The sequence below is a fragment of the Motacilla alba genome, unplaced genomic scaffold (assembly GCF_015832195.1).
Source record: "Motacilla alba alba isolate MOTALB_02 unplaced genomic scaffold, Motacilla_alba_V1.0_pri HiC_scaffold_28, whole genome shotgun sequence".
NCBI lineage: Eukaryota > Metazoa > Chordata > Aves > Passeriformes > Motacillidae > Motacilla > Motacilla alba.
This window is the reverse complement of record NW_024037374.1, coordinates 2,048,833-2,075,630: the sequence shown is the minus strand read 5'-3', so window position 1 is coordinate 2,075,630 and position 26,798 is coordinate 2,048,833. Positions and strand designations below refer to the sequence as shown.

The following is a 26,798-nucleotide window of genomic DNA, read 5'->3' as shown; positions in this document are numbered from 1 at the left end:
TTTGAAGATCATCAAGTCTAACGCATGCCCGCACACCATCTCAACTAGACCATGGCACTCAGTACTATATCCAGTCTTTTTGTAAACACATCCAGGGATGGTGACTCCCCCACCTGCCAGGGCAGACAATTCCAGTACTTTATCACTTTTTCAGTAAAAGCTTTTTCCTAGTATCTAATTGTGATAAATAGGTGTGATTTGTGCTGACAAAATTGAAACAGTAATCAATATTGTGACAGTAATTATTATTTGGAGATAACAAAATGGTTAAAAAGGGAAATGCCAGGAAGAAGGGAGGGGAGAGGTTCTTCCACCCCCCCCCCCCCCCCTTCTTGTTTCAGATGTTCAGGACAGGAAGGAGTAAGAGATAACTCTTACTAAATTTATCTGAAAGAGAGGGAAAACTTGGGTGGAAATCAGGAACATGCTAATTGGATGAGATTTATTGCTTTAATGTTAGAACATGGCATTGGCTCATATAATGCTAGTTTTAGCTCATAATATACCAGCTTGGTGCGCATGTGTAATCCAAAGGTGAAATAAAGGACGCCTGAGGAAGAGGAGAAGCCTTCCTCAGACCACCCCCAAAGAGTTGTGTGACCACCTAAAAGGGATGGTGGCACATGCGTGATGAAGGTGATGAGGAGGGTGGAAATACGAATGTGACAAATCGAAAATGGGAGGAGATGGTGATGGCACACAGCATAAAAAGGGGAATTGTAACTTGATGACCTTGTACGTGAGGTGGCAGGGGTCCCAAAGCCCTTGCACTCCGTACCCCACGGTAATTTTCTTACTTATGCGTTATTATCAGAACCAGATTATTCCTCATTTTAACAAATTATATTGTCAATATTTTGAGTGTATTCAATGTTATATATTCTGAACTACTTCATTAAAATTGCTGCTATATTTAATTCTGTTTGGTTTTTATTTGTGATTGGATAATTGGGCAAACATAACACTGGGGTTGCAGGGCAGGGCAAGGCTGGACCTGCCCCTTCCTCCCTCACACATGAAATGTTTTGAGCCAACAATCTGCTCCAGTCTCTCACAATGGGCAATGTTGGAGGTGGAATCCCAATTGTGGCCATGGGCACCTGGCTGAGAAGGACAGGTCTTTTCTATGTGAAGGAAAGCACGGAGCCCCAGTGTTGGAAGGCAGGTGAGAGCCTCGCTAGGCGGAGGCCAGCCAGACTTGCCAGCAATGGCAGATTTTGTCTGGGAGCAGTCTTTCGATTAAAGGAATTTTGCAGGTGGAATCTCAATCTCACCCATGGGCGCCTGGAGAAGCAGGACAGTTCTTTCCCATACAAAGGAAAGCACGGAGCCTTCCCCAATGTTTTGGAGACAGATGGGAAATGACCCTTGTGAAACCACTGCCAGCCAGACTTGTCCTGGCAATATTCCTTGTGGAACAATCCTTGCATATAAAGAAATTGGGAAGTGAAATCCCAGTTCTGGCCATGGGTGCCTGGAGGAGAAGGAGAGTTCTTTTTCACAGGAAGGAAAGCATGGAGCCCCAGAATTTCAGCAGCAGATGAGAAGAGACCCTCAACATGCCAAGGTCAGCTGGACCAGTCAGGCATTCCAGGGGAGGCCAGACCAGCCAGACCTGTTCTGTGTTCCCTTGGTTTTATGGGGCCATGAAGTGTCACAATGGTGCCTTGATTAGAAGAAGACCTGCAGTGTCACTATGGACCCTTGGTTCAATGGGGTCCCACAGTGTCACAGTGGCCTCTAGGTTTCATAAGGCCCCGCAGTGTCACAATGGTCACAATGATTCCATGGGGCCCTGCAGTGTCACAATGGATCTTTGAACCCAGGGGGTTTTTAGTGTCACAATGGTCTCCTATGGCTCCACAGGGTCACAATGGACCACTGATTACAGCAGTGTCATCGTGGAGCTTTGGTTCCACGCAGCCCTGCAGTGCCACTATGAACGCTTGCTTCAATGGGGTACCACAATGTCACCATGGCCCCTAGGTTCCATGCAGGCCTGCAGTGTCACAATGGTCTCCTTTGTTTGCCCAGTGTCGCAATGGACCCCTGATGACACGAGGCCCTGCAATGTCACAATGGACCTTTGGTTCCATGCAGCCCTGCAGTGTCACAATGGTCTCCTCAGGCTCCACAGTGTCACAATAGACCACTGATTACTGGCAGTCTTTCTTTGTCACTGCAGACCTTTAGTTCCATGCAGCCCTGCAGGGTCACAATGAACCCTTGGTTCAGTGGGGTTCCACAGTGTTACAATGGCCCCTAGGTTATATGACACCCCAAAGTGTCATCATGGTCTCCACAGTCCCATGAGGTCCCACGGTGTCACAATGGACCCTCAGTTTGATGGGGCCTCTCAGTGTCAGAATGATCCCTACATTCCATGGAGCCACACAGCATCAGTACGGTCCCCTTAATTCCATGAGGCTCAGCAATGTCACAGTGCTCTCCATGATTCCATGAGGCCCCACAGTGTCACAATGCTCCCTTGGTCTCACAGGGCTCCACAGTGTCACAACGCTCCCTTGGTCTCACAGGGCCCCACAGTGTCACAATGGTCCCTTGGTTCCATGGGCCCTGTGCTGCTGCATTCCCCCCTCCCCTTCTCAGGCCGCCCTGCCAGCTGAGAAATGCTCCTTGGGCCTCGGCCTTGGCCAGCAGCCCCTGGGCTCAGCTCCTCTGCAGCTCATCACAAACACTGGCTGCCCCAGGCACTGCTGCTGCCCAAGGAGCTCCTGCTTTCTGTAGGAGCAGCCCTGGGAACTGCTTTTGTTCCCTCAGTGCCACAACATCCCTGTTCTCACCCTGCCAAAGAAAGCTGCTGATGCCGAGTGTGGCCAGGATGAGCCATTGCTGGGACTGAAGCCCCTCTCTTGGGGCCCTACAAACAGCGCTCCAAAAGGAGCCCCTTGGAGCTCTCCTGGGCCAGCGACTCCCTCGGAGTGGGGCCTCTCCCAGCTGGGAACTCTCCCGTTTGCTGCACTCGGGGATCCCCAAACAACGACGGAGCCTGGGCCGATCCCCCCACTCTTCCAGGCTCAACCCTTCACCCGCTGGGGAGATGCCAAAACATCCACAGTGAACATTTCCTGCCCTCAGGGGAATTTCTCACAGGTGCCTTGCACTGACTCTTGGTGTCTGTGTGCACACAGGAGTGCCTGTGCTGGGGAAATGGGGCAGAAATGCTGCTCTCTGAGGGGCTTGAGTGCCTTGGATAGCTGAGTCAGTCAAGCCTGTAGGTAAGGTAAAATCACAAGGTCCAAGCTAAGTTAAATGCTGCTAAGAGCTGTTCTTTTGCTAAGTTGTTATGTTTAATATAAGTCATAAGCTGAGTAAAGTATTGTTAAGTGTTATACCTCTTTAAAATTGCTAAGTCATGGGTTATATATTAGGTTTAATAATGTTAAGCTCTGTTCTTTTGCTAAGTTTTGAAGTTGAAGGTAGAAGTTATGGTTAAGGTCTAAGTTCAGTCCTGTTACGTTTGAGCTCTATTAAGCTTTTGGGCTGTATTCCTTTTATCCTTGCCCTCGCTGCCCTTTTGTCTCACACACACACACAGGGACAGTTCTCAGTTCATTTCTGGTTTGATTGCCTGTATTTTGTTTGGTTTTGTTGTTGCTTTGTTTCCTTGCTGTGCCTGAAGAGTCCAGTCAGAAGCAGAGTGACTCTTGCGAAGGAAATTTGTGGTGCTGTCGCTGAATATTAAATCTGGTTATTAATGATCCCTTGCCAGAAGTTTTTTAAGCGCTCTCAAGCCCCTGTTTCTTAACAGGGTGAAGGAGCCCTGGCCCAGTCTCTGCCCCTGGGGGACACAGGGATGCGGTTGGCGGGGGGGTCCTTGTCCCCCTTTCCCACCCCCACAGCCCAGGGCCCCCAACCCCATGTCAGGCTCTGGGGTCGATCTCGTGGAACATCCTCTGGGGGAGGCTGTGACACCGGGGGTGGGGTGACCCGGAGGGACAGGAGACCCCGCTGTGCATGAGCAGCATTTGACTTCTCTGGGGTAAACTGTGAGGGGGGCTGGAGTGGAGGGACCTCCCCAGTTATCTCACACAGCCCCTATGATGTCAAACACCCTTCTATGATGTCACACAGCCCCTGTGATGTCACAGAGCCAACTCTGAAATGTCACCCAGTGATGTGATACAGCTGCTCTGTGATGTCACAGAAGACTCTGTGATGTCACAAAGTCACCCTATGATGTCACTGTCTGTTCTTTGATGTCACAGCCTGCTCTATGATGTTACACAGCCACCCGGTGATGTCACAACCCACTCTCTGATGCCACAGAGCCACCCTCCATGATGGCAGAGCCTGCTCTATGGCCTCACACCCTACTCTGTGACATCACAGCCAGCTCATTGATGTCGCAACCACCTCACTGATGTCACAAAACCCTCAAGAACTCAGTTGCATTGAAACACTGAAGTGTCTTGTACTATGAAGAGATCCCTGTCAGGGACACAACTGAGAAACTGTCCCCAGGTTCCAGCCAGAGCAGAACACTGGAGGCAGTGATGACAGCTGGGGACAAGCAAGGGAAAGGTGTCTCTGGTGCTGAGCAAACCTGGATGTGTTTCAGGAATGCAAAGGGCCAAGGCCTGAGCCCCAGCCCCTGGCAAGGCAGATCCTGTCCCTCCCTCCTTGCTCAGGGCTCTTCCCGGGATGGGCACTGGCATGTGGGGATGGGCAATGCCAAGGGCAGGAGCATGGGGCGGCCCCTGCCAGGCTGCTGAGCAGGGACAAGGAGGCAATGAGGCCCCAGGCCTGCAAGGGTCACTTGTCCCCTCGTGGCCTCAGGCCCAGGGCCAGCAGCCATGGCCCAAGTGCTGCCCAAGTTGGCTCTGGCAGGGCCTTGCAGCTGCTGCCCATCCCTGTGCCCTGTGCAGCCCAGGCTGTCCTACGGTGTCCCTGCCCTGCGCCTCTGTCCCTGCAGGCTGTCGTCATGTCCCGGCTGCCCCACCTGGCTGGCCCCTTCCTTTGCTGACAGCTCTGCCTCCTGCCTGCCTCTGCCTGGCCTTAGGCTATGAAGCCTTAGGCTTCAAACCTGTCATGATCCGCTTGTACAAGCAGGGGTCGTGATGGTTCGCTAACTGATCTCAGAGTGCAGAAATGACATGGAAGGGATTTCAGTATCAATCAAAACAAATGCATCTTTTATTCAGTGCCCACAGGAAATGCAATAGAGGGATTTAGAAAGGAGTGAAAAGATAGAAAGAGGAAGAGGGGAAAGTGTATAGCTACCAGTGCAGAAATGAAATCCTCAAGGTCTGGACAATGGAAATGCATCTTGTCATGTCGTGGAGAATCTCAAAGTCTTGGTTAAGTCAGGGGTCCATTATAGTCCTTTGTTGAGGGGAGCAGGTAAAAGACAATGAAGAATGAGTCCATTGGAAATGGGTACAGACAGTCCATGTTCCGAAGCAGGACAAGTCAATATCAGCAGTGAGCAGGATCCATTGTTTCAGGACTGGTTTCTATGGGAAACCAGTCTAGGTCCAGTGAACACATCTGCAGTCAACACTTGGCAGGCATCCCGCTTCAGTCAGGCCAGCACCCCTGTATCAGAATTAGAGGGGTCTCAGTCTCAGTCCTTGGGAGGGGGCTTCAATCTCCATTCACCACGGTGGTTGTGAAACAGATGAAGGGTTTTCCGTGGGGTACCACCAAAGTTACCCCAGAAAGTTCATTTGGCCGAGAGGTAGAGAAATCCATGGGCTATTGTCGTGAAACAGGTGTAAGCATATAGGGCAAGTCACTCTTTGCCTGGCCCTGCTCGAAGCAGTGTACCATGGCAGCACTGCAAACACAGCTGTGAACAATCACTTGGTGAGCAACCACCTCAACCAGGCCAGGGCTCCAGTCAGGGTCCTCAGGGTCCCGGTCTCTATCCCTGTGATGGTCATGATGCAAATGAGGAAAACTTCGGACGATCTCTTACAACATCCCTGTGCCCTGTGCAGCCCAGGCTGTCCCACGGTGTCCCTGCCCTGCGCCTCTGTCCCTGCAGGCTGTCGTCGTCCCCCGGCTGCCCCACCTGGCTGGCCCCTTCCTTTGCTGACAGCTCTGCCTCCTGCCTGCCTCTGCCTGCCCACACAAATCCTTGGCCTTGGTACCAAAAGGGTTAATTCAATTTTTACTGTGCCTGTGAACTTTTAGCACAGGAACAAGGCATGCAGGGGCTGCTTTCCCAGCAGGAATGGTTGGAAGGCAAGAAGATGATATCTGACTCAAGAATGCAGTGATAGAAAAAGGAAGGACTGAATCAGGGAATTTGGGGTGAGTTTTATGGTAACGGGTAGATGGTAACATACTTTTAGTGACTGTATATAAGCAACACACTGGTAGAATTACATGTCCACATAGGGTTAGGAGTTATCTCCTGCTGGACATCGGGGCTGAATAAATGATACCCTTTTACAGAGCAAATTAGTGTCAAGGAGTCCTATTCTGATATTTCAGAGAATTGGTGATGGCAGGGCCTCACAGAACCAAGGAGTCAACTGTGACACTGTGAAAACTCATGGAACAAAGGTAAATTGGAACAAAAGGTAAATTGGTCTGTGGCCTTGGTGGCATGGCCAGTCTGAGAAGTGTAGGGATGTGCCCCCTATGGACAGAGTGACAGAACTTTCTTCTGTCCCCCAAAAAGGAAAGAGCCCAGAACTTTCTCCCAGTGATCAGGTAGGAAAGTCACCAATAAGACCTTGGGGACTTCACCTCAAGTTTGGGGACAGCTAATTTGCCACCAGCCAAAAGGTCACGCCAGGCTCACCCGTATAATCCTAACTTGTCTTTTTTGTTTGCAGTTTTAGGAGAGAATCCACAGCGTCACGGTTTATTATTCCAGTGGGATCTAGAGAAGAAGGACCACCTGATAATCTTAGAGTGGGTTTTCCTATCTCGTCAGCTGGGTGAAACTATAACAACTTGCCCTGAAATTATTTCACAATTGATTATCAAAGCTAGATCTCGAATGCTTTCCCTTGCAGGAAAAGATTTTGCAGCAATCTTTCTCCCTGTCAAATCCAGTATTTGGAATGGTTAATTCCATATTCAGAAGTCATGCAATTTGCTTTAGAAAATTTTGCAGGGAAAATTTCAGTCAATTGTCCCAAGCATGAGCTATTATGTTCATCATTAAAATTGATTCATAAGCCTTTAAGAAGCCATGCACCCTTAGAGGCAATCACATTTTTACAGATGGTACTGGGAAGCCTAAAAAATCTGTGACTGCTTGGCAAAATCCAGACACCAAAAAATGGGAATCAGATATTGAGGAAGTAGTTGGTTCTGCACAGATTGCAGAATTAGCAGCTGTTGTACATGTATTTTCAAAATTCACATTTCCATTAATTTAGTAACAGATTCCATTTATGTTGCAGGTGTAGTGGAGAGAGCAGAAGGATCTCTGCTGAAGGAAGTATCAAATGACCAGCTATACAGTTTGCTCAAAAAACTTATCCTACTTCTTTCTGTTCGACAGGAACCATATTTTGTAATGCATATCTGCTCACATTCTTCTCTTCCAGCTTTCCTAGCAGAAGGCAATGCCATGGCTGATCTGCTAGCCATGCCAATCCAGCACACGCTCCCTAATGTTATTGAACAAGCCTGAATGAACCATGCCTTTTACCATCAAAATGCACCTGCTCTAGTAAGAATGTTCAACATCTCTCAGAATCAGGCCAAAGCAATTGTTCTGTCATGTCCAGATCGCCAGAAATTGGCCATACCAGCAAATGCAACAGGAGTAAACCCTCGAGGCTTAAATAGCCTGCAGAGATGGCAAACGGACACCACTCAATATCAGTCATTTGGACGATTCAAACACACACATGTATCAATAGACACATTCTCAGGAGCAATTTTTGCTTCTGCACACAAAGGAGATAAAAGTAGAGGTGTGATCAAACATTTCTTACAAGCATTTGCATCCCTAGGTGTCCCTCAAGAAGTCAAAACGGACAATGGACCAGCCTACATTTCTAACAAACTGCAGGAATTTTTCAGAACTTGGGGTATCAAACATTCCATAGGTATTCCACACTCTTCCACAGGTCAATCTATTGTAGCAAGAGCACACAGGTCACTAAAAATATTTTTGAAAGACAAAAAGGAGGGACAGAAGTGCTTTCTACAACAGAGAGGCTGAATAAAGATATATATGTTTTTAACTTTTTAAATAATTCCTTTATGGAGCAGGTACCGCCAATATTCAGACATTTCACCAACACCAGTCAAGCAAAGCTCAAGGAAAGGCCACCAGTCTTCATCAAGGATCCAGAGACAGGACAGATTTCAGGACCCTATCCTCCTGTGACTTGGGGACGGGGGTTTGCATGTGTTTCTACAAACACAGGTCTTCAGTGGATCCCTGCAAAGAATGTCAAGCTGCAGGTGCAGCCGATCCGAGAGCAGCAGACAACACCAGAAGCAGAATGCACAGACAACTGAGAGACTGCTGGAAGCAAAGACTGTTTTTTAAGTTTGCACATGTTAAAATTGTTTACAAGAGAGTTTTGCCCTGAAAAAGTTCTGTAGTTATTGTTACTGTGTTAAAAAAGATGTTAACCTACCTCTATGTACAAATCATACACAGCCAGAAATTTGAAGCTTACCTGGGAAAAGCACTTCTCCAAAGTTAAAATAGAAGATTAGGACCAAATTTAAAAAAATTATTGGCATAACTACAAATTACTGACAAGAATGAGAATTTTCAATTCACATTCCTTCCTCCTCATTCTTTTTAAATGAATATTAAGTGTGAGGTGTAGGAATGTGCCCCCTATGGACAGAGGGACAGAACTTTCCTCTGTCCCCCAAAAAGGAAAGAGCCCAGAACTTTCTCCCAATGATCAGGTAGGAAAGTCACCAATAGGACCTTGGGGACTTCACCTCAAGTTTGGGGACAGCTAATTGGCCATAAGCCAAAAGGTCCTGCCTGAGCCATTTAGTAGAAAAGGAAAGAATAAAGAAAACAAATTGCTTTTGTGAGGTGTCTTTACCAGGAGCACAAGCCTGTTGCACCTGGATCGGTTTGAGTTTGTTATTTTGCCTTTATTAAACCTTCTTTGTTCCTGATGCTGTCACATCAGCCTCCTGCTCCTTTTATACCTCCCAATGAATGCTGAGCTATTCTGGGGTGTAACGTTGGGGTGTTGAGAGCTTATCAGATTAGCTCAAAACCCCAGGCAAAAACGTTATACCCCACTGTTTAAGGGTAGAATAGAGGCAACCAGCAGAAGGCAAGGCCAGCCAGAGCACTCTGTCCTGGCAGCTTTTGTCTGGGAGAACCCTTGCATACAGGGAATTCAGAGGAAAAGTACCAATTTCAGCCCTGTGCACGAGGGAGGGTTCTTTTCCCTAGGAAGGAAAGCCTCCGTGTTTGAAAGCAGGTGAGAGCCCGGTCTCAGGAAGTCAAGGTCAGCCAGACCTTTTGGTAATAGCAGTGTTTGTCTGGGAGCAATCCCTTGATATTGGGAATTCTGGAGGCAGAATCCCATTTCAGCCAAGGACACTTGAATGAGAAGGACAGTTCTTTTCCATGTGAAGGAAAGCCCAGAGCCCCAGTGTTTCAGGGGTACATGAGAAGAGACCCTCAACATGCCAAGGGCAGTTGAACCAGTCACACCAAGCCAAGCAAGCCTGTTCCCTTGTTTCCATGGGGCTCTGCAGTGTCACAATGGCTGTGCCATATTGGATCCTTGGTTCCACAAGGCCCAGCTGTGTCACACTGGCCCCTTGGATCCATGGGGCACCATACTGTCAAAAATGGTCCCTTGCTTCCATGAGCCTTGCAGTGTCACAGGGGTCTCCTTGGTATCCCAGGATCACAATGGACCCTTGGTTCCATGGGGACTCACAATGTCAGAAGGGTCCCCTTGGTTCCATGAGGCCCTGCAGAGCCCCTTGATTCAATGAGGCCTCAAAGTGTCCTAATGGCCTCCAGGATTCCATGAGGCCCCCACAATGTCACAATGAACCTGTGGTTCCATGGGGTCACACCCTGTTCCATGAATCCTTAGTTCCATGGGGCCCTGTAGCGTCACCATGGACTCCTTGGTTCAATGGTGCCACACAGTATGGCACAACTGCCCCTTGGCCTGCCAGGACTCCAGAGTGTCACAAGAGTTCCTTGCTTCCATGAGGCCTTGTAGTGTCACAATGGCCCCTTGGTTCAGTGAGGCCTTTAGTGCCACAACAGTCTCCATGATTCCATAAGGCCTTGCAGTGTCACAACAGACCATGGGTTTCACTGAGCCCCACAGTGTCACTGTGGTCCCCTTATGGGCTCCACTAGGCTCTCAAGTGCCACAATGGCCCTTTGGTTTCACAAGGACTCAAAGTGTAAAAATGGCCTCCATGGTTCCATGAGGCCCTGCTGTGTCAAAATGGACCTTTGGTTCCATGATGCCCCAGAGTGACACAATGGTATCCTTGGCTCCATTGGACCCTTCATGCCATGGAGACCCACAGTGTTCTCTGTAGTCCCTGTGATTCCATGAGGCCCTGCCATGTTATAATGGCCCCTTGGTTCCAGTGGGTCCCATAGTTTCAGAATAATCTCCATTGTTCCATGAGGCTCCTCAAAGTCATTGTGGCGCCCTTGGATCCACAGTGTCACAGTGGCCCCTTGGCTCCGTGTGGCCACGCTGTGTCACAATGGCTCATGGCTCCATTGAGGCCACACAGTTTAACAATGGACCCTTGGTTCCACCAGGCCTTGCTGTGTCACAATGGCCTTCTGCTTCCATGTGCTTTCACACTGCCAACAGCAGTCTCCTTGGCTCTGCAGTGTCACCATGGTCCCTTTGTTCCATGAGGTTCTGTAGTAGAACATGGTCACCTTGGTTCCATGAGGTTCTGCAGTGTCACAATGGACCCATGGTTCCACGAGGCCTTGCTGTGTCACAATGGTCACCAAGAGGTTTCTCAGTGTCTCAATGGTCTCCTTGGATCCGCAGTATCACTGTGGACCATTGGTTCAATGTGGCCCCAATGTGACAAAATGGATTTTGGTCCCATGGGGTTCCGCACAGTCACAATGGACCCTTTGTTCCATGAGTTTTCACAGTTGACTCCTTGGTTCTGTGAGGCCCTGCCATCACCAAATCTCCAAAATATCAGAGTAAGCCCCCTCAACAGTAATTTGCTGTTTAAGAGGGTATCATTTATTTAGCCCTGAGGTCCAGCAGGAGATAACTCCTAACCCTATGTGGACATGTAATTCTACCAGTGTGTTGCTTATATACAGTCACTAAAAGTGTATTTCCACTTACCCATTGCCATAAAACTCACACCAAGTTCCCTGATGCAGTCCTTCTCTTTTTCTATCACTGTATTCTTAAGCCAGATGTCTTCTTCTTGCCTTCCAACCATCCTTGCTGGGAAAGCAGGCCCTGCATGCCTTGTTCCTGTGCTAAAAGATCACAGGCACGGTAAAAATTGAATTACCCTTTTGGTACCAAGGCCAAGGCTTTGTGTGGGCAGGCAGAGGCAGGCAGGAGGCAGAGCTGTCAGCAAAGGAAGGGGCCAGCCAGGTGGGGCAGCCGGGGGGTGACGACAGCCTGCAGGGACAGAGGCGCAGGACAGGGACACCTTAGGATGGCCTGGGCTGCACAGGGCACAGGGATGGGCAGCAGCTGCAAGGCCCTGCCAGAGCCAACTTGGGCAGTGCTTGGGCCATGGCTGCTGGCCCTGGGCCTGAGGCCACGAGGGGACAAGTGACCCTTGCAGGCCTGGGGCCTCATTGCCTCCTTGTCCCTGCTCAGCAGCCTGGCAGGGGCCGCCCCATGCTCCTGCCCTTGGCATTGCACATCCCCACATGCCAGCGCCCATCCCGGGAAGAGCCCTGAGCAAGGAGGGAGGGACAGGATCTGCCTGGCCAGGGGCTGGGGCTCAGGCCTTGGCCCTTTGCATTCCTGAAACACAGCCAGCTTTGCTCAGCACCAGGGACACCTTTGCCCTGCTTGTCCCCAGCTGTCATCACTGCCTCCAGTGTTCTGCTCTGGCTGGAACCTGGGGACACTTTGTCAATCCTGTCCCTGACAGGGATCTCTTCATAGTACAAGAAACTTCAGTGTTTCAATGCAACTGAGTTCTTGAGGGCTTTGTGACATCACTGAGGGGGTTGTGACATCACAGAGCTGGCTGTGATATCACAGAGTAGGGTATGAGGCCATAGAGCACACTCTGCCATCATAGAGGGTGGCTCTGTGACATCAGAGAGTGGGTTGTGACATCACTGAGTGGCTGTGTAACATCATAGAGCAGGCTGTGACATCAAAGAACAGACAGTGACATCATAGGGTGACTTTGTGACATCACAGAGTCTTCTGTGACATCACGGAGCAGCTGTATGACATCACAGAGCAGCTGTATGACATCACAGGGGGATATCTCAGAGTTGACACTCTGACATCACATGGGCTGTGTGACATCACACGGGGGACTGTGTTGCATCACAGGGGATGTGTGACATCACAGGGGCTGTCTGAGGTCACTCTGCCCTGGCCCCCCTCACAGTTCCTCACAGCCGCCCCCAGAGGATGTTCCACAAATCGACCCCAGAGCTGGAAACGGGGAAGGGGGGCTGGGGCTGTGGGGGGTGAGACAGGGGGACAGGGACTCCCTGGTAGTGTCCCCAAGTCCCCCAGGGTCAGAGCCTGGGCCAGAGCTCCTTCACCCTGTTACCAACCAGGGCTTGAGAGAGCTTAAAAAACACCAGCAAGGGATCAGCAAAAACCAGATTTAATATTCAGCGACAGCACCACAAAGTTCCTTGGCAAGAGTCACTCTGCTCCTGAATAGGGACTTCAGGCTCACCAGGGAAACAAAACAACAACAAAACCAAATAAGACCCAGGCAATCATACAGAGAAATGAACAGAGAACTGTTCCTCTGTGTGTGTATGTGGCACACAAGGACAGTCAAAGCAAGGATAAAAGGAATACTGCCCAAAAGCTTAACACAGCTTAACCTTAACAGGACTTAACCTATACCATAACCTATACTGATACCTTAAACTTCACTGTTTAGCAAAAGAACAGAGCTTAACAGGATTTAACCTAACTTACAACCTATGACTTGGAAATATATTGAATAACGCTTGAAAGTATTTCACTCAGCTTATAACTTATATTAAACATAACAACTTAGCAAAAGAACAACTCTTAGCAGTATTTAACTTAGCTTAGGCCTTGTGATTTAACCTTACCTACAGGCTTGACTGACTCAGCTATCCAAGGCACTCAAGCCCCTCAGAGAGCAGCATTTCTGCCCCATTTCCCCAGCACAGGCACTCCTGTGTGCACACAGACACCAAGAGTCAGTGCAAGGCACCTGTGAGAAATTCCCCTGAGGGCAGGAAATGCTCACTGGGGATGCTTTGGCATCTCCCCAGGAGGTGAAGGGTTGAGCCCGGAGGAGTGGGGGGATCGGCACAGGCTCTGTCGTTGTTCAGGGATCCCCGAGAGCAGCAAACGGGAGAGTTCCCGGCTGGGAGAGGCCCCACTCAGAGGGAGTCGCTGGCCCAGGAGAGCTCCAGGGGGCTCCTTTTGGAGCGCTGTTTGTAGGGCCCCAAGAGAGGGGCTTCAGTCCCAGCAATGGCTCATCCTGGCCACACTCGGCATCAGCAGCTTTCTTTGGCAGGGTGAGAACAGGGATGTTGTGGCACTGAGGGAACAAAAGCAGTTCCCAGGGCTGCTCCTACAGAAAGCAGGAGCTCCTTGGGCAGCAGCAGTGCCTGGAGCAGCCAGTGTTTGTGATGAGCTGCAGAGGAGCTGAGCCCAGGGGCTGCTGGCCAAGGCCGAGGCCCAAGGAGCATTTCTCAGCTGGCAGGGTGGCCTGAGAAGGGGAGGGGGGAATGCAGCAGCACAGGGCCATGGAACCAAGGGAGCATTGTGACACTGTGGGGCCTCATGGAACCAAGGGAGCATTGTGACACTGTGGGGCCTCATGGAATCATGGAGGGACCATTATGGCACTTTCGGGATGTCATGGGACCAAAGGACCATTGTGACACTGCGAGACCCCATGGACCCAAAAGTCATTTGTGACATTGCAAGGCCTCATGGAACCCTGTAGAGACCATTAAGACACTTCAAAGCCTCATGGAACCCAGGAGACCATTGGGACACTGTGAGGCCCCATGGAATAAGCAAAGCACTGGGACACTGTGAGGTCTCATGGAAACAGTGAGACCATTGTGAACCTGGGGATCCCCACAGAACCAAGAGCACCATTGTGATACTGTAGGGCCTGGTGAAACCAAGAGGCCTGTGTGACACTGCAGGGCTGCATGGAACCAAAGGTCCATTGTGACATTGTAGGGCCTTGTGTCATCAGGGGTCCATTGTGACACCAGGGAACCAAGGGATACCATTGTGGCACTGCAGGGCTGCATGGAACCAAAGCTCCAGGGTGACACTGCTGTAATCAGTGGTCCATTGTGACCCTGTGGAGCCAAAGGAGACCATTGTGACACTACAAACCCCCTGGGTTCAAAGATCCATTGTGACACTGCAGGGCCCCATGGAATCATTGGGACCATTGTGACACTGCGGGGCCTTATGAAATCTAGAGGCCACTGTGACATTGTGGGACCCCATTGAACCAAGGGTCCATTGTGACACTGCAGGTCTTCTTCTAATCAAGGCACCATTGTGACACTTCAGGGCCCCATAAAACCAAGGGAACACAGAACAGGTCTGGCTGGTCTGGCCTCCCCTGGAATGCCTGACTGGTCCAGCTGACCTTGGCGTGTTGAGGGTCTCTTCTCATCTGCTGCTGAAATTCTGGGGCTCCATGCTTTCCTTCCTGTGAAAAAGAACTCTCCTTCTCCAGACACCCATGGTCAGATTGTGATTTCACCTCCAAATTCCTTTATTTTCAGGGATTGTTCCCATAGGAATATTATCAGGAAAAATCTGTCTTGCAGTGGTTTCACAAGGGTCATTTCCCATCTGTCTCCAAAACATTGGGGAAGGCTCCATGCTTTCCTTCCTATGGGAAAGAACAGTCCTGCTTCTCCAGGTGCCCATGGCTGAGATTGGGATTCCACCTCCAAAATTCCTTAAATCAAAAGACTATTCCCAGACAAAATCTGCCATTGCTGACAAGTCTGGCTGGCCTTGGCCTAGTGAGGCTCTCACCTGCCTTCCAAACACTAGGGCTCCATGCTTTCCTTCCTATGGAAAAGAACTGGCCTTCTCTGCCAGGTGCCCATGGCCACAATTGGGGATCCACCTCCAACATTGCCTGTTGTGTAAGAGACTGGAGCAGATTGTTGGCTCAAAACATTTCATGTGTGAGGGAGGAAGGGGCAGGTCCAGCCTTGCCCTGCCCTGCAACCCCAGTGTTATGTTTGCCCAATTATCCAATCACAAATAAAAACCAAACAGAATGAAATGTAGCAGCAATTCTAATGAAGTAGTTTAGAATATATAAAATTGAATACACTCAAAATATTGACAATATAACTTGGTAAAATGAGGAATAATCTGGTTCTGATAATAACGCATAAGTAAGAAAATTACCGTGGGGTATGGAGCGCAAGGGCTTTGGGACCCCTGCCACCTCACGTACAAGGTCATCAAGTTACAATTCCCCTTTTTATGCTGTGTGCCATCACCAGCTCCTCCCATTTTCGATTTGTCACATTCGTATTTCCACCCTCATCATCATCTTCATCACGCATGCGCCACCATCTCTTTTAGGTGGTCACACCACTCTTTGGGGGTGGTCTGAGGAAGGCTTCTCCTCTTCCTTAGGCGTCCTTTATTTCACATTTGGATTACACATGAGCACCAAGCTGGTATAGTATGAGCCAAAACTAACATTATATGAGCCAATGCCATGTTCTGACATAAAAGCAATAAATCTCATCAAATTAACATGTTCCTGATTTCCACCCAAGTTTCCCCTCTCTTTCAGATAAATTTAGTAATTGTTATCTCTTACTCCTTCCTGTCCTGAACATCTGCAGGAGAAATGGGGGGAGCGGACCCCTCCCCTCCCTTCTTCCTGGCATTTCACTTTTTAACCATTTTGGTATTGCCAAGTAATAATTACTGTATCAATATTGATTACTGTTTCAATTTTTTCAGCACGAATCACACCTATTTATCACAATTAGATATTATGAAAAAGCTTCTACTGGAAAAGTGATAAAGTACTGGAATTGTCTGCCCTGGGAGGTGGGGGATTCACCATCCCTGGACGTGTTTACAAAAAGACTGGATATAGTACTGAGTGCCATGGTCTAGTTGAGATGGTGTTAGGGCATGCGTTGGACTTGATGATCTTAAAAGTCTCTTCCAGCCTTGTGATTCTGGGATTCTGTGCTTGTGTGACATCACAGACCAGGTTGTGACACCATACAGTAGGCTATGACATTGCTGGGTTACTATGTGACATCACAGAGCAGGCAGTGACATCACAGTGTGGCAGCATGACATCACAGAGCAAGCTGTGACATTCATTGGCTGGTTGTGTGACATGATAGAACAGGTTGTGATGTCACAAAGTGGGCTGTGACATCCCAGGATGGCTGTGTGACATCACAGAACAGGCTGTGAGGCCACAGAGAAGACTCTGCCCTCATAGATAAGGGCTCTGTGCCATCACAGAGAAGCTGTGTGATGTCACAGAGAAGGCTGAGACATGACAGAGTGGGTTGTGACATCACAGAGCTGCCTGTGAAATCACAGAGTGTGGGAGGACAGATTGTCAAGAGAACAGAGATAGTGCTGCAGGCTATCTTGCTCCTGATAAATTGCAGCTGGACTAATTCCCAAAGAGTGGGAAAAGCCTTGCCCTTAATAGGATGTGTTTTCCAAAGAGTGGGTTTATAAAGGAGTGGGTTAGCTGGCCGAGAATCAACTGCAGTCTGCAGGCTGTGCTGTGGGGGAAAAGAGCTGAGCAGTTGTGTGAGGGGCAGCAAAGGGAAGATGTCGTGTGAGGGAGAGACAGGCTCATGTGGTTGTGCAAGGGACAGGAAAGAGTTAGCTGGTCCACAGAAGGAAGAGAGAAGGAGCCAGAAGGCTGCATGGAGTTGCCTGAGGGTAGTCTACAGACAGAGAGTTTTGAGAGTTTTTAGATAATAAGGGGCTGGCGCTTGGGTCATGACCCAAAGTCACACATGGGGGAAGGACCCAGGAAGACCAAGGGGTATTTGAAGCTGACCACGAGGCAAGCACACATCTTGACCCTACCTCCTCTTGGAATTTCCATCTGAAGCCCTCTGGAATCCAGGAGCTGGCAGCTGTGTGTGTGTGCCTCTCTGCATCTTTTTTGTTTTTCTCTCTTTCTGAGTCTTCTTCTGTTTCCCTTTTCTTGCAAATTTTGAGTAACTTAAAATTAATCAGGCTTAGAGTTTGCGATGTTGAATGGGCCAAGTCAATGCTTTGAGAAGTGGTTTTTTTTGATTGAATGTCTCTCATTGCTTGATGTGAGAAAAATTTTAAAAAGTATTACAAAACTTGTTGTGTAACTGACAATCTGTTAAACCACTGAGATGCTGAACATGCCTCTGTGAAACACAGATGTTGAAGATGAAAAACCCAGGAACCTCCTCTTTCTTCTCCAGTCAACAAAGAAGAAGCGGATCCTGGCCCGGCCCCCATCTCAACCAAACCAAACCAAACCAAGCAACCCTGCCTTGGGCTGAGCCCCTTCCCCCCTCTCCAGGCTGCCCCCTCCCATCGACCCCATTCTAACCAAACCAAACCCCAACAACTACCAAACAGGAAAACAAAAGAGGCTACAAAACCCCAACCCGAACAAAGCTAGCCACAGCTATTACCATTTTACCATCAAGTCCCCTCCCCCCAACACAACTCAAACCAAAAAACCCCTACAACCTACAACCCACCCAGAATAACCCTACAACTAAAATTAAACACAAAACCCCAAAAAACCAACCATAAAACCAATCCTAACACAACCCAACCACAACTTCCACCACAAGTTACTGGTGGGTCAGGTGTTACCCCTTGCAATACTTCAATCCTCCCATGAGTTAAAGAAAAACAAAATACAAGCATATTAAAAAAAACATAAAACCATCAAAGTCAGTAAAGAAGAAATTAAATCCCCCTAAAAAAAGAAGAAAAATTACCTTACTCTTAAAACTAAAATCCTCCTTTAAATTATAAAGAAAAAGCTCTTGTTCATTATAACACATAAAACAAAAAAAACCCTAAAAAATATTCAAAGTAATATCAAAAAAAACCCAAAATAAAAGATAAAATTAGAATAAGTGTAGTTCATCAAAATTTTAAACAGAAAAAAAGTAATCCAGTACCCCCAAAAGAGGATCTCTATTTTCAGTGATAAAAATATTTTTAAAAGTAAATAATAAAAATTTTCCCCTTTAAATACATCATCTTCAAAACAATACCCCATAAGTTCATATGGCCCATCAACAAGCTGTAAAAAAGCTTGTAGCAATGAAAATAACTTCACAATAAGAAAGTTCTCCGGACAACTGTTATCCATTACTAAAGTAAGAACCACAAAAAAACTATTTTTCCTTAACTAAAAAAAACTCCATAACCTTAGCAAAAAGAACGTCTCTCCTGAAGTAAACTAGAAAAAGACTATTCTAGAAATAGTAAACTAACTAGAAATTTTAGGTTTATTTTCTTTACATTGTCAGTAAAAAAAAAAGCTGTACAGAAAAAATGAGTTCAAAAGAGTTTATTTTAATGCTTACTACCTTTTTTCTTTTAGTTACTTTCAATAAAATTTTCTTTATACCCTTTTAAAAGTTTAAGCCTATTTTACCTGTCTCCTAATCCTATCTCACAGCAAAAAAAAATGCATAAATAATTAACCAACAATAAAACCCACCACACTCATCAATATATTAGGAAATCTCAAAAATAGAAAAATCATAAATTAACAAACAAAAAAACCCCCTACAATGTCATAATAAAACCTTTTGCCAAAGTTTCTCTGATTTTCTAAAGTTCTCAGTAAAATCTGTTTGGCTGTTTTGAGCTCCTGAGAATCTCTTGTTGGTATTTCTCCAGTGCATCAAACTCAGAGTACACAAATAATTGTAAATACTTTTAAATGTCTCCTTCAGAGAGTTTCTTGGAGAATGGGAGTCAGGGCTTGTGTGTCCTGCTTGGCACAGCCCAGGCAGGGCTCTCCCAGCCCCATTCCACACTCCATTTCCCAGCTGGAGCCGCTGGTGCCTCTGAGTTGTGCTGCCCCAGCCCCAGGGACGCTCTCCTTGTCTGCCCATTCCCCCACGGGCTCTGGCCAGGGATGGCCTCAGTGGGGGCTGCTGACATCCTCAGCAACTTGGAGGCTGCTGCTGAATTGTACTGCTGCAGAGGCTTGTTCAGCCTGCAGCTCTTCAGTGCAGGAATTCAGTGTCCCAGGGCTCATTAACATCCAAACACCTTCACAAGCCATGCCTCTGGGAATAATTTGATTTCACTTTCCAAATCCTGTGTGGTTAATTAGATTCCAGCACTGTATTCAAAGTGAATATATTATACTTACAAAGATAGTGAGGAAATTTTTTCAGGACCTGTTTAGGTTTTTTTGTCCTTTTATTACATTGATATGTGCAATCTCCACTTGACACTGAATCCAAGTACCTCCTCATGCAGTTTGAGTAGATATGAAAATCAAGACCCTTCATGGCTGACAATCCATCAGACTCTGTCCCTACCCCCACCCCACCATTTCCCCCATCCAAGGCCTGGCACTCAGAGCAGCCTTGTGCAAATCTGAGCTCCCTCCAGCCCAGGCTGCAGCTGCAGCTTTCAGCTCCTTGGCTCCAACTCCCAGCTGCTTTCCTTGCAGAAGGAGCTGCCCAAGACACAGAGGGATGGTCATTTCTTGTCAGACAACAAAGCCAAGGCAAGGCACAGCTCCATCAAATGCGAAAGTCATTCTTCTGCTGTATATTAAATCCCCTTTCCACAGCAGACAGTCTCAGAGCAATGGAAAACACCTTCTGTGCCCAGCACACATCCCAAGGTCCCCCCAAACCCTCCCTGCCCTGATTCTGCCCAGATTTGCTCTTTGCACACACGAGTCACAGGCTGCATTCAGGAGCTCCCTCCATGCCCAGAGGGAGGAAAAGAGAGGACGTGGATGAAGCGCTCTCCTGTGCAGAGCCAAGGTCCATGTGCCCCTGCAGTGGGAGCCACAGCTCATCAGGTTTGTGTCCTTTTGGGTCAGTTAATCTCTGGGCTGGATCCTGTGGAACATCCTTTGCTGGAGTCTGTGGCTCCAGGTGGACCGGGGTGAAACCGGGGGACAGGGACCCCGCTGGGCATGAACAGCATTGGACTTGTTGGGAGAAACTGTGAGGGGGAGCTGGGGCAGAGGGACCTGACACAGCCCTCCAGGGATGTCTCAGCCTGCTCTGTGAGGTCACAGCTCATTCTCTAATGTAACACAGCTGGTCTCTGATATCACAGTCTGCTCTGTGATGTCAGACCTCTGCCCTGTGCTGTCAAAGCCTACTGTGTAATGTCACAGAGGCAGTCTATGATGCTGTAGCTTCTCAAAGCCCTTACATAACCCACTCTGTGATGTCATAGCCCACTCTGTGACCTCATGTTGCCAGATGATCAATTGCCTCCACCAGGTGAGCTGACACCTGGAGCTTGTTCTCCAAAACCCCAGGCCTATGGAAACCACACAATGCCCATTGTTTCAGAAGGGGAACTGGGAGTTCACCAGCCTCAGTGTCCTGCCAGCTCAGCCAGGCCCACTGGGACATTGGGCTCCACGACCACCAGGGACCACCAGAGAGACCCCCAGGACAGAAGAATGCATGGGTAAAGGGGAGAGAAAATCTGTTAATGATTTTGGGGATGTGATTATCAGATGTGTGTTTAGTCCTGGACAATCAATGAATATGTGTGCAAAATGCAGAAAATAAACAGAAACTTTCCTGTACTCAGCACGCACGGCTTTGGGAGGAGCTCTCCCCCGTGCATCCGGCTGAATAAAGAATGCTGCTTCCTAATGCTGCATTGCTGTTAAGGAGTTTTCTGGTTTAGTGAATTTTTGGTAGCACTCCCACTGCCAAGGAAAGCTCTGTCTCCTGCTGTTCACAAACAGAGAAGGGCTGGTGGCAGATGTGGGGGTCAGAGGCTGCCTGGGGCACAGTGACCATGAAATAATCAAGATTTCAATGTTCTGTGAGAGAAGGAGGGGCAGCAACAAAACTTCTACCCTGGAATTAGGAAGGGCAGACTTTGGCCTATTCAGGAAGCTGATTTGGGGAGTACTGAATCAGGAATGATTTTTCTAAAGGAAACAGCCCTTAAAAACAAAGGGGTCCAGGAAGGATGGACACACTTCAAGAAAGTACTCTTAAGGGGGAAGGAGCAGCCTGTCCCAGTGTGACAAAAGATGTGCTAGTGACGAAAATGACTGGCCTTGCTGCCCATGGAGCTTTTGTGGGAACTCAGGGAAAAAAGGAGCAGCAACTCAGGAAGTGTTTAAGGATGTTTTTAAGTTATTAAAGAAGAAAACTTGAGAGATGAATGTGCAATAAGAATTAACCTCGTGGCTTCTGTAGAAAAATACAAAGGTTTCTGTAAAAAAAATTTATAGCAAAAGGAGGGAGAAGGAGAACCTCTACTCTTTATTGAAGGCAGCGGAGAATATGGTAACTGAAGATAAGGAAAGGGCTGAATTGCTTAACACCTTGCCTATTTCAATTTTATATAATAAGACAGGTTGTCCTCAGGACAAGTAATCTCCTGCGCTGGTAGATGGGCACAGGGAGCAGAGCAGCCCTCTGGAATCCAGAAGAAAGCACTTGGTGACCAGCTGAGCCACTCTGATGCTCTACAAGTATCTCTGGGATTGAATGGGATCCATCCCAGGGGGATGAGGGAGCTGGTGGATGAGCTCCTCAAACTGCTCTCCATCATTTACCATCAGTCCTGGTTCAGCAGGGAGGTGCCAGAAGGCTGGAGGCTCCAGTGTGAGCCCATTCCCAGGAAGGGCTGGCAGGAGGATTTGGGGAACTGCAGGCCTGTCAGCCTGACCTTGGTGCCTGGCAAGGTTATGGAACAGATCACCTTGAGTGCCATCACAGGGCACCCACAGAACGACCGAGGGATCAGAGCAAGCCAGTGTGGATTTCAGTATCTGAATTGATGGTCTGCATGAGGGGATTAAGTCCACTATCAGCAAATTTGCAGATGACATGTTTTCTGTGAGTATTGATCTGCTGGAGGGTAGGAGGGTTCTGCACAGGGCCCTGGACAGGCTGGATCCAGGGACCAAATCCAACAAGGGGAGGTTTAACAAGTCCAAGTGCCGGATCCTGCACTTTGGCCACAACAACCCCTGCAGCACCACAGGCTGGGGACAGAGTGGCTGGACAGCAGCCAGGCAGAAAGGGAGCTGCAGGGACTGATGGACAGCAGGCTGGACATGAGGCAGCAGTGTGCCCAGGTGGCCAAGAAGGCCAATGGCTCCTGGCCAGGATCAGGAATGGTGTGGCCAGCAGGAGCAGGGCAGTGATTCTTCCCCTGTGCTCAGCACTGGTTGGGCAGCACCTCGAGTGCTGTGTCCAGTTCTGGGCCCCCACAGTTAGGAAGGACATGGAGGGGCTGGATGATGTCCAGAGAAGGGCAACAAGGCTAGGGAGGGGTCCCGGACACAAGTACTGTGAGGAGTGGGTGAGGGAGCTTGGGTTGTTTATCCTGGAGAAGAGGAGGCTGAAAGGAAACGAGGCAGTGTCAGGGCACAGGTTGGACTTGATGATCTCCAAGGTGTTTTCCAACCTTGCTGATTCTGGGATTCTCTGAAACCACCCTTGGAGCAGTTGCAGGATGAGCCCTGGGCCTCCTCTCCAGAAGCTCCAGCAGCCCAGGTGCCTCAGCTTCTCCTGCCAGCCCCAAAGCCCATCCTGTCAGTCCTGCAGAGCCTCTGCAGCTCCTCCTCATGGCCCAGAACAGGGAGCCCCACAGGCAGACGCAGCAGCCCAGATGTGCCCCCCTGGCCTGGGGTGCCTGTGGCAAGGGAGCAGCACGGGGCACTGCAGGAGCCTGCAGACAATTGCTGCAGCACATGGAGGATGATCCTGCTCCCCAAGGGCCGTTCCCATGGTGCCAAGTCAGGAACTGCAATGGGGAGTGGGGCCAGAGAGGAAAGGACAAACAGGGATGGGCTGTTTGCAAGGGAGGGAACAGGAGTGGGCAACTGGAAGAAATTTGTACCAGGGAAGAGTAAAGAAAGCCAAGGTGAAGCCAAGGAAATGCTCAGGGCAGTTTGGGGGTGGCTGCCAGGCAGCCCTGGCTCTGAGCAACAGTGTCTGCAGTGGGACAGGAAACTCCCAGCTGATGGGAACAAACTTTCTGGCTGACTGCAGAGGCCAGGACAAAGCTAAGTGATTTCCCTGGTGTCCCCCAGCCCTTGCTGGCCCCAGGGGCTGATGGCATTTGTGCTCCCTCAGGTTGATGTCCCCACAGCAACAGCATGGGGGTGCTCCTGCCTGCTCTGTGCAATGCAAACAGGGGCTCCTGAGCCAGTGCTGCCGTGCCTGTGCCTGCAAGGATGCGGCACCTGTGTGAGCTGGGGGAGAGGCCAGGGCTGCAGAGGGGGGATGGTGTTGGCAGCTCCATGAGGACGCTCTGGGACGCTGCCCTGGGCTGTGCAGTGCACTGGGGATGGATCAGCCCCTGCTCTGCTGCTCCTTCCCGTGTGCCCCAGGGCCCTTGCAGAGCCCCAGCCATGCTGTTTGCCCCCAGCCTGCCCACGGTCACTCTGGGGCTGCTCACGGGGGTTTTCTGTGCTCAGCATTGGCCTGGCCGTGTTCTTGAGAGAGCCTGGGCAAGGAGCCTGCAGCCCCCAGGCCCTGGCCTGAGGCGTCAGCGCTGCCCCAGCAGTGCCCATGGCCTGTCCCTGCTGCAGCCCCGGCACTGCCATCCCCAGCACTGTGCCGGGCCCCGAGAGCACTCAGGCCCTACAGCAACACCAGGGCCACCAGGGCAGCGGGGCAGGGCCACGGCAGCAGCACTGGCAACACCAAGTGCTGCTGCTGCTGCTGGGCACAGCTGCTGGGCCAGCACTGATCTGCCCCCAGCTCTGCTCACAGACATTGCTGCTGCAGCTCCAGAGAAGGCAACAAAAGGGCATCTCTGTAGAAAATTTTCCTATTTAATGGGAGTTCCTTTAGTTCCTTTAAAGCCACCAAGAGTGCAGCCGTTCAGTGACACAGTCTGTGGCCACAGGGAAGGTGGAGGGAAACAAAATGAGAAATGGCACAAACAATGACATTTATTTGAAATCATATGAAAAAAGTAAAACAAAGGGAAAAACTCTACAACTAAACCAACAATAAGTATCAAAGATGACTTTTATTACAAGTGATTTGCAGAAAGTGTCCAGCAGTTTAATGTTCCTGAAAGCATCCAGTCATCATTGTCCACACTGCAGCCTTGAGCTCCTGGTTCCTCAGGCTGTAGATGAGGGGGTTCAGGGCTGGAGGCACCACCGAGTACAGAACTGACACTGCCAGATCCAGGGATGGGGAGGAGATGGAGGGGGGCTTCAGGTAGGAAAATATGATAGTGCCAACAAAAAGGGAGACCACGGCCAGGTGAGGGAGGCAGGTGGAAAAGGCTTTGTGCCGTCCCTGCTCAGAGGGGATCCTCAGCACGGCCCTGAAGATCTGCACATAGGAGAAAACTATGACCACAAAACAGCCAAGTCCTAAACAGATGGAAAACACAAGAAGCCCAAGTTCCCTGATGTAGGACTTGGAGCAGGAGAGCTTGAGGATTTGGGGCACCTCACAGTAGAACTGTCCCAGGGCATTGCCGTGGCACAGGGGCAGGGAAAATGTATTGGCCGTGTGCATGACAGCATTGAGCAAGCCACTGGCCCAGGCAGCTGCTGCCATGTGGGCACAAGCTCTGCTGCCCAGGAGGGTCCCGTAGTGCAGGGGTTTGCAGATGGACACGTAGCGGTCGTAGCACATGATGGTCAGGAGGAAAAGCTCTGCTGAAACAAAAAAGATGAAAAAAAAGAGCTGTGCAGCACATCCTGTGTAGGAGATGGTCCTGGTGTCCCAGAGGGAATTGTGCATGGCTTTGGGGACAGTGGTGCAGATGGAGCCCAGGTCAGTGAGGGCCAGGTTGAGCAGGAAGAAGAACATGGGCGTGTGCAGGTGCTGGCCGCAGGCTACGGCGCTGATGATGAGGCCGTTGCCCAGCAGGGCAGCCAGGGAGATGCCCAGCAAGAGGCAGAAGTGCAGCAGCTGCAGCTGCCGCGTGTCTGCCAATGCCAGCAGGAGGAAGTGGCTGATGGAGCTGCTGTTGGACATTTGCTGGGGCTGCACCTGTTCATGAAGAAAGGACAGTGACAAGTCAGCAGAGGCTGCTTTGAGCCAAACCTGGGCCATTCCTTGCAGACTGTCCCGCTGGGTCTGTCCCACGCTTTTTTCTTTCTGCTCTGGGTAAACCTTCACCCAGGTCCCTGCCTGAGCTCCAGTTGTGCTGGCTGACTGTGCCAGGAGCAGCCAGGCCTCTGTGTGGGTTCTCTCAAGGAGCCATCGCTGCCCTCCAGCCCTGGGTTTGTGGCCATGTGGCAGAGGGACAAAGCTGGATACTCAGGATATTCCAGGGGACTCACTCCTAATGCTGAAACACTTGGCAGCATCTGCACTTACACTTGAAAAGGATAGCAGGAGCTGGTTTTAGGGATTTTTTTCCTACCCACAGATCATTCCTGGCTCTCTGAGGTCAGAAATCCCCAGCATTTCTGCTGCACTCAGAGTTTGCCACTGAGAGATGGGATAGGTAAAGGATTCCCTGGGGCTCAGGGAAGGTGAGGGGCTGCATGGGCTTGTTCCCAACTGCCCTGGCTTTGCACCTTTGGCTGCAATCAGGGCACAATCACACTCCTGGGACACCCTGGGATAAACCAGACCCTGCCCAGAGCAGAGGGATCCCTGAATGTCTCACCCTCTCTAAAGGTCTCTGGGCAGGGTCTCAGCACCCCCTTGTGCCAAGGACACTCACAGCTCCCTTGGCAAACCCAGCAGCATTTCCTCAGCTCTGGCAGCTCTGCCCTTCCCCGGGGGACATTCAGGGAACTCCCAGAGACTCTGGCACAGATTTGCAGCCAGGAGGGCAGCTCAGAGCTTGCAAGGGCACAGCAAGGAGATCCCTGGTTGTGCCCATGATGGGATCTCAGCAAGGGGGCTCAGCTCATTCCCCTTTCCCATGGACTGCTTTGCCCACAGCCCCACAGGTGCCAGGGAAGCTTGGACACCCCATTCCCATGGGCACCCCTGCCTGGCAGGAATGCCAAGGGCCGTGCCTGACTCAGCTGCTGCAAATGCCAGAGCCTCCCTGAGAGCACCAGATCACAGTGACAATACCAGGGCAGTGCAGAAACAAGAGAAGATGTTGTGGTGCTGTGCCTGAGAGGGCAGGGCAGAGACAGCCGGGCACTCAGGACAGTGTTCCCGTGCCCAGCTGTGCCCGGCACCTCCCACACACCAGCAGTGCCCTCCTGCCCCCAGCACTGCTCTCTTCAGCCCCCTCTCCTTCCCTGAGCATCTCCCTGGGCCTGGACATTCCCTCCTGAGAGGAGCCTTGTCCCTGCCAGTGCTCACAGAGCCCATCCCAGCCTGTGTGCCCTCGCCCCGGCCCTACAGAAACCTGCCTGTGTGCAGGGCCCTGGCTGGGGCAGGCTCTGGCTGCAGGTGGGCAAGGGCAGCTCAGGAGAGCCCTGCTGGGCCCTGCAGAGGTGATGCTGCTGCTGTCCAGGGCTGAGCAGTGGCTGAGGGCCCTTTG

At 50.0% G+C, this 26,798-nt stretch overlaps 1 protein-coding gene and 2 pseudogenes across 1 annotated transcript; 1 reads left to right on the top strand and 2 right to left on the bottom strand.

Moving 5' to 3' along the window:
* The window catches only part of LOC119696322, a 2,199,709-nt pseudogene that overhangs the window by 1,002,328 nt on the left and 1,170,583 nt on the right, over positions 1 to 26,798 (top strand).
* The window catches only part of LOC119696323, a 1,148,804-nt pseudogene that overhangs the window by 950,695 nt on the left and 171,311 nt on the right, over positions 1 to 26,798 (bottom strand).
* Positions 24,267 to 25,321, bottom strand: LOC119696362 (olfactory receptor 14J1-like). The gene has a single exon (XM_038126071.1). The coding sequence runs from the start codon at positions 25,319 to 25,321 to the stop codon at positions 24,389 to 24,391; it is 933 nt and encodes a 310-aa protein (XP_037981999.1). The 3' UTR covers positions 24,267 to 24,388.

What these genes read in the sequence shown, in the direction of transcription:
- LOC119696362 (XM_038126071.1), bottom strand. Translation starts at nt 25,321, where the DNA reads ATGTCCAACAGCAGCTCCATCAGCCACTTCCTCCTGCTGGCATTGGCA.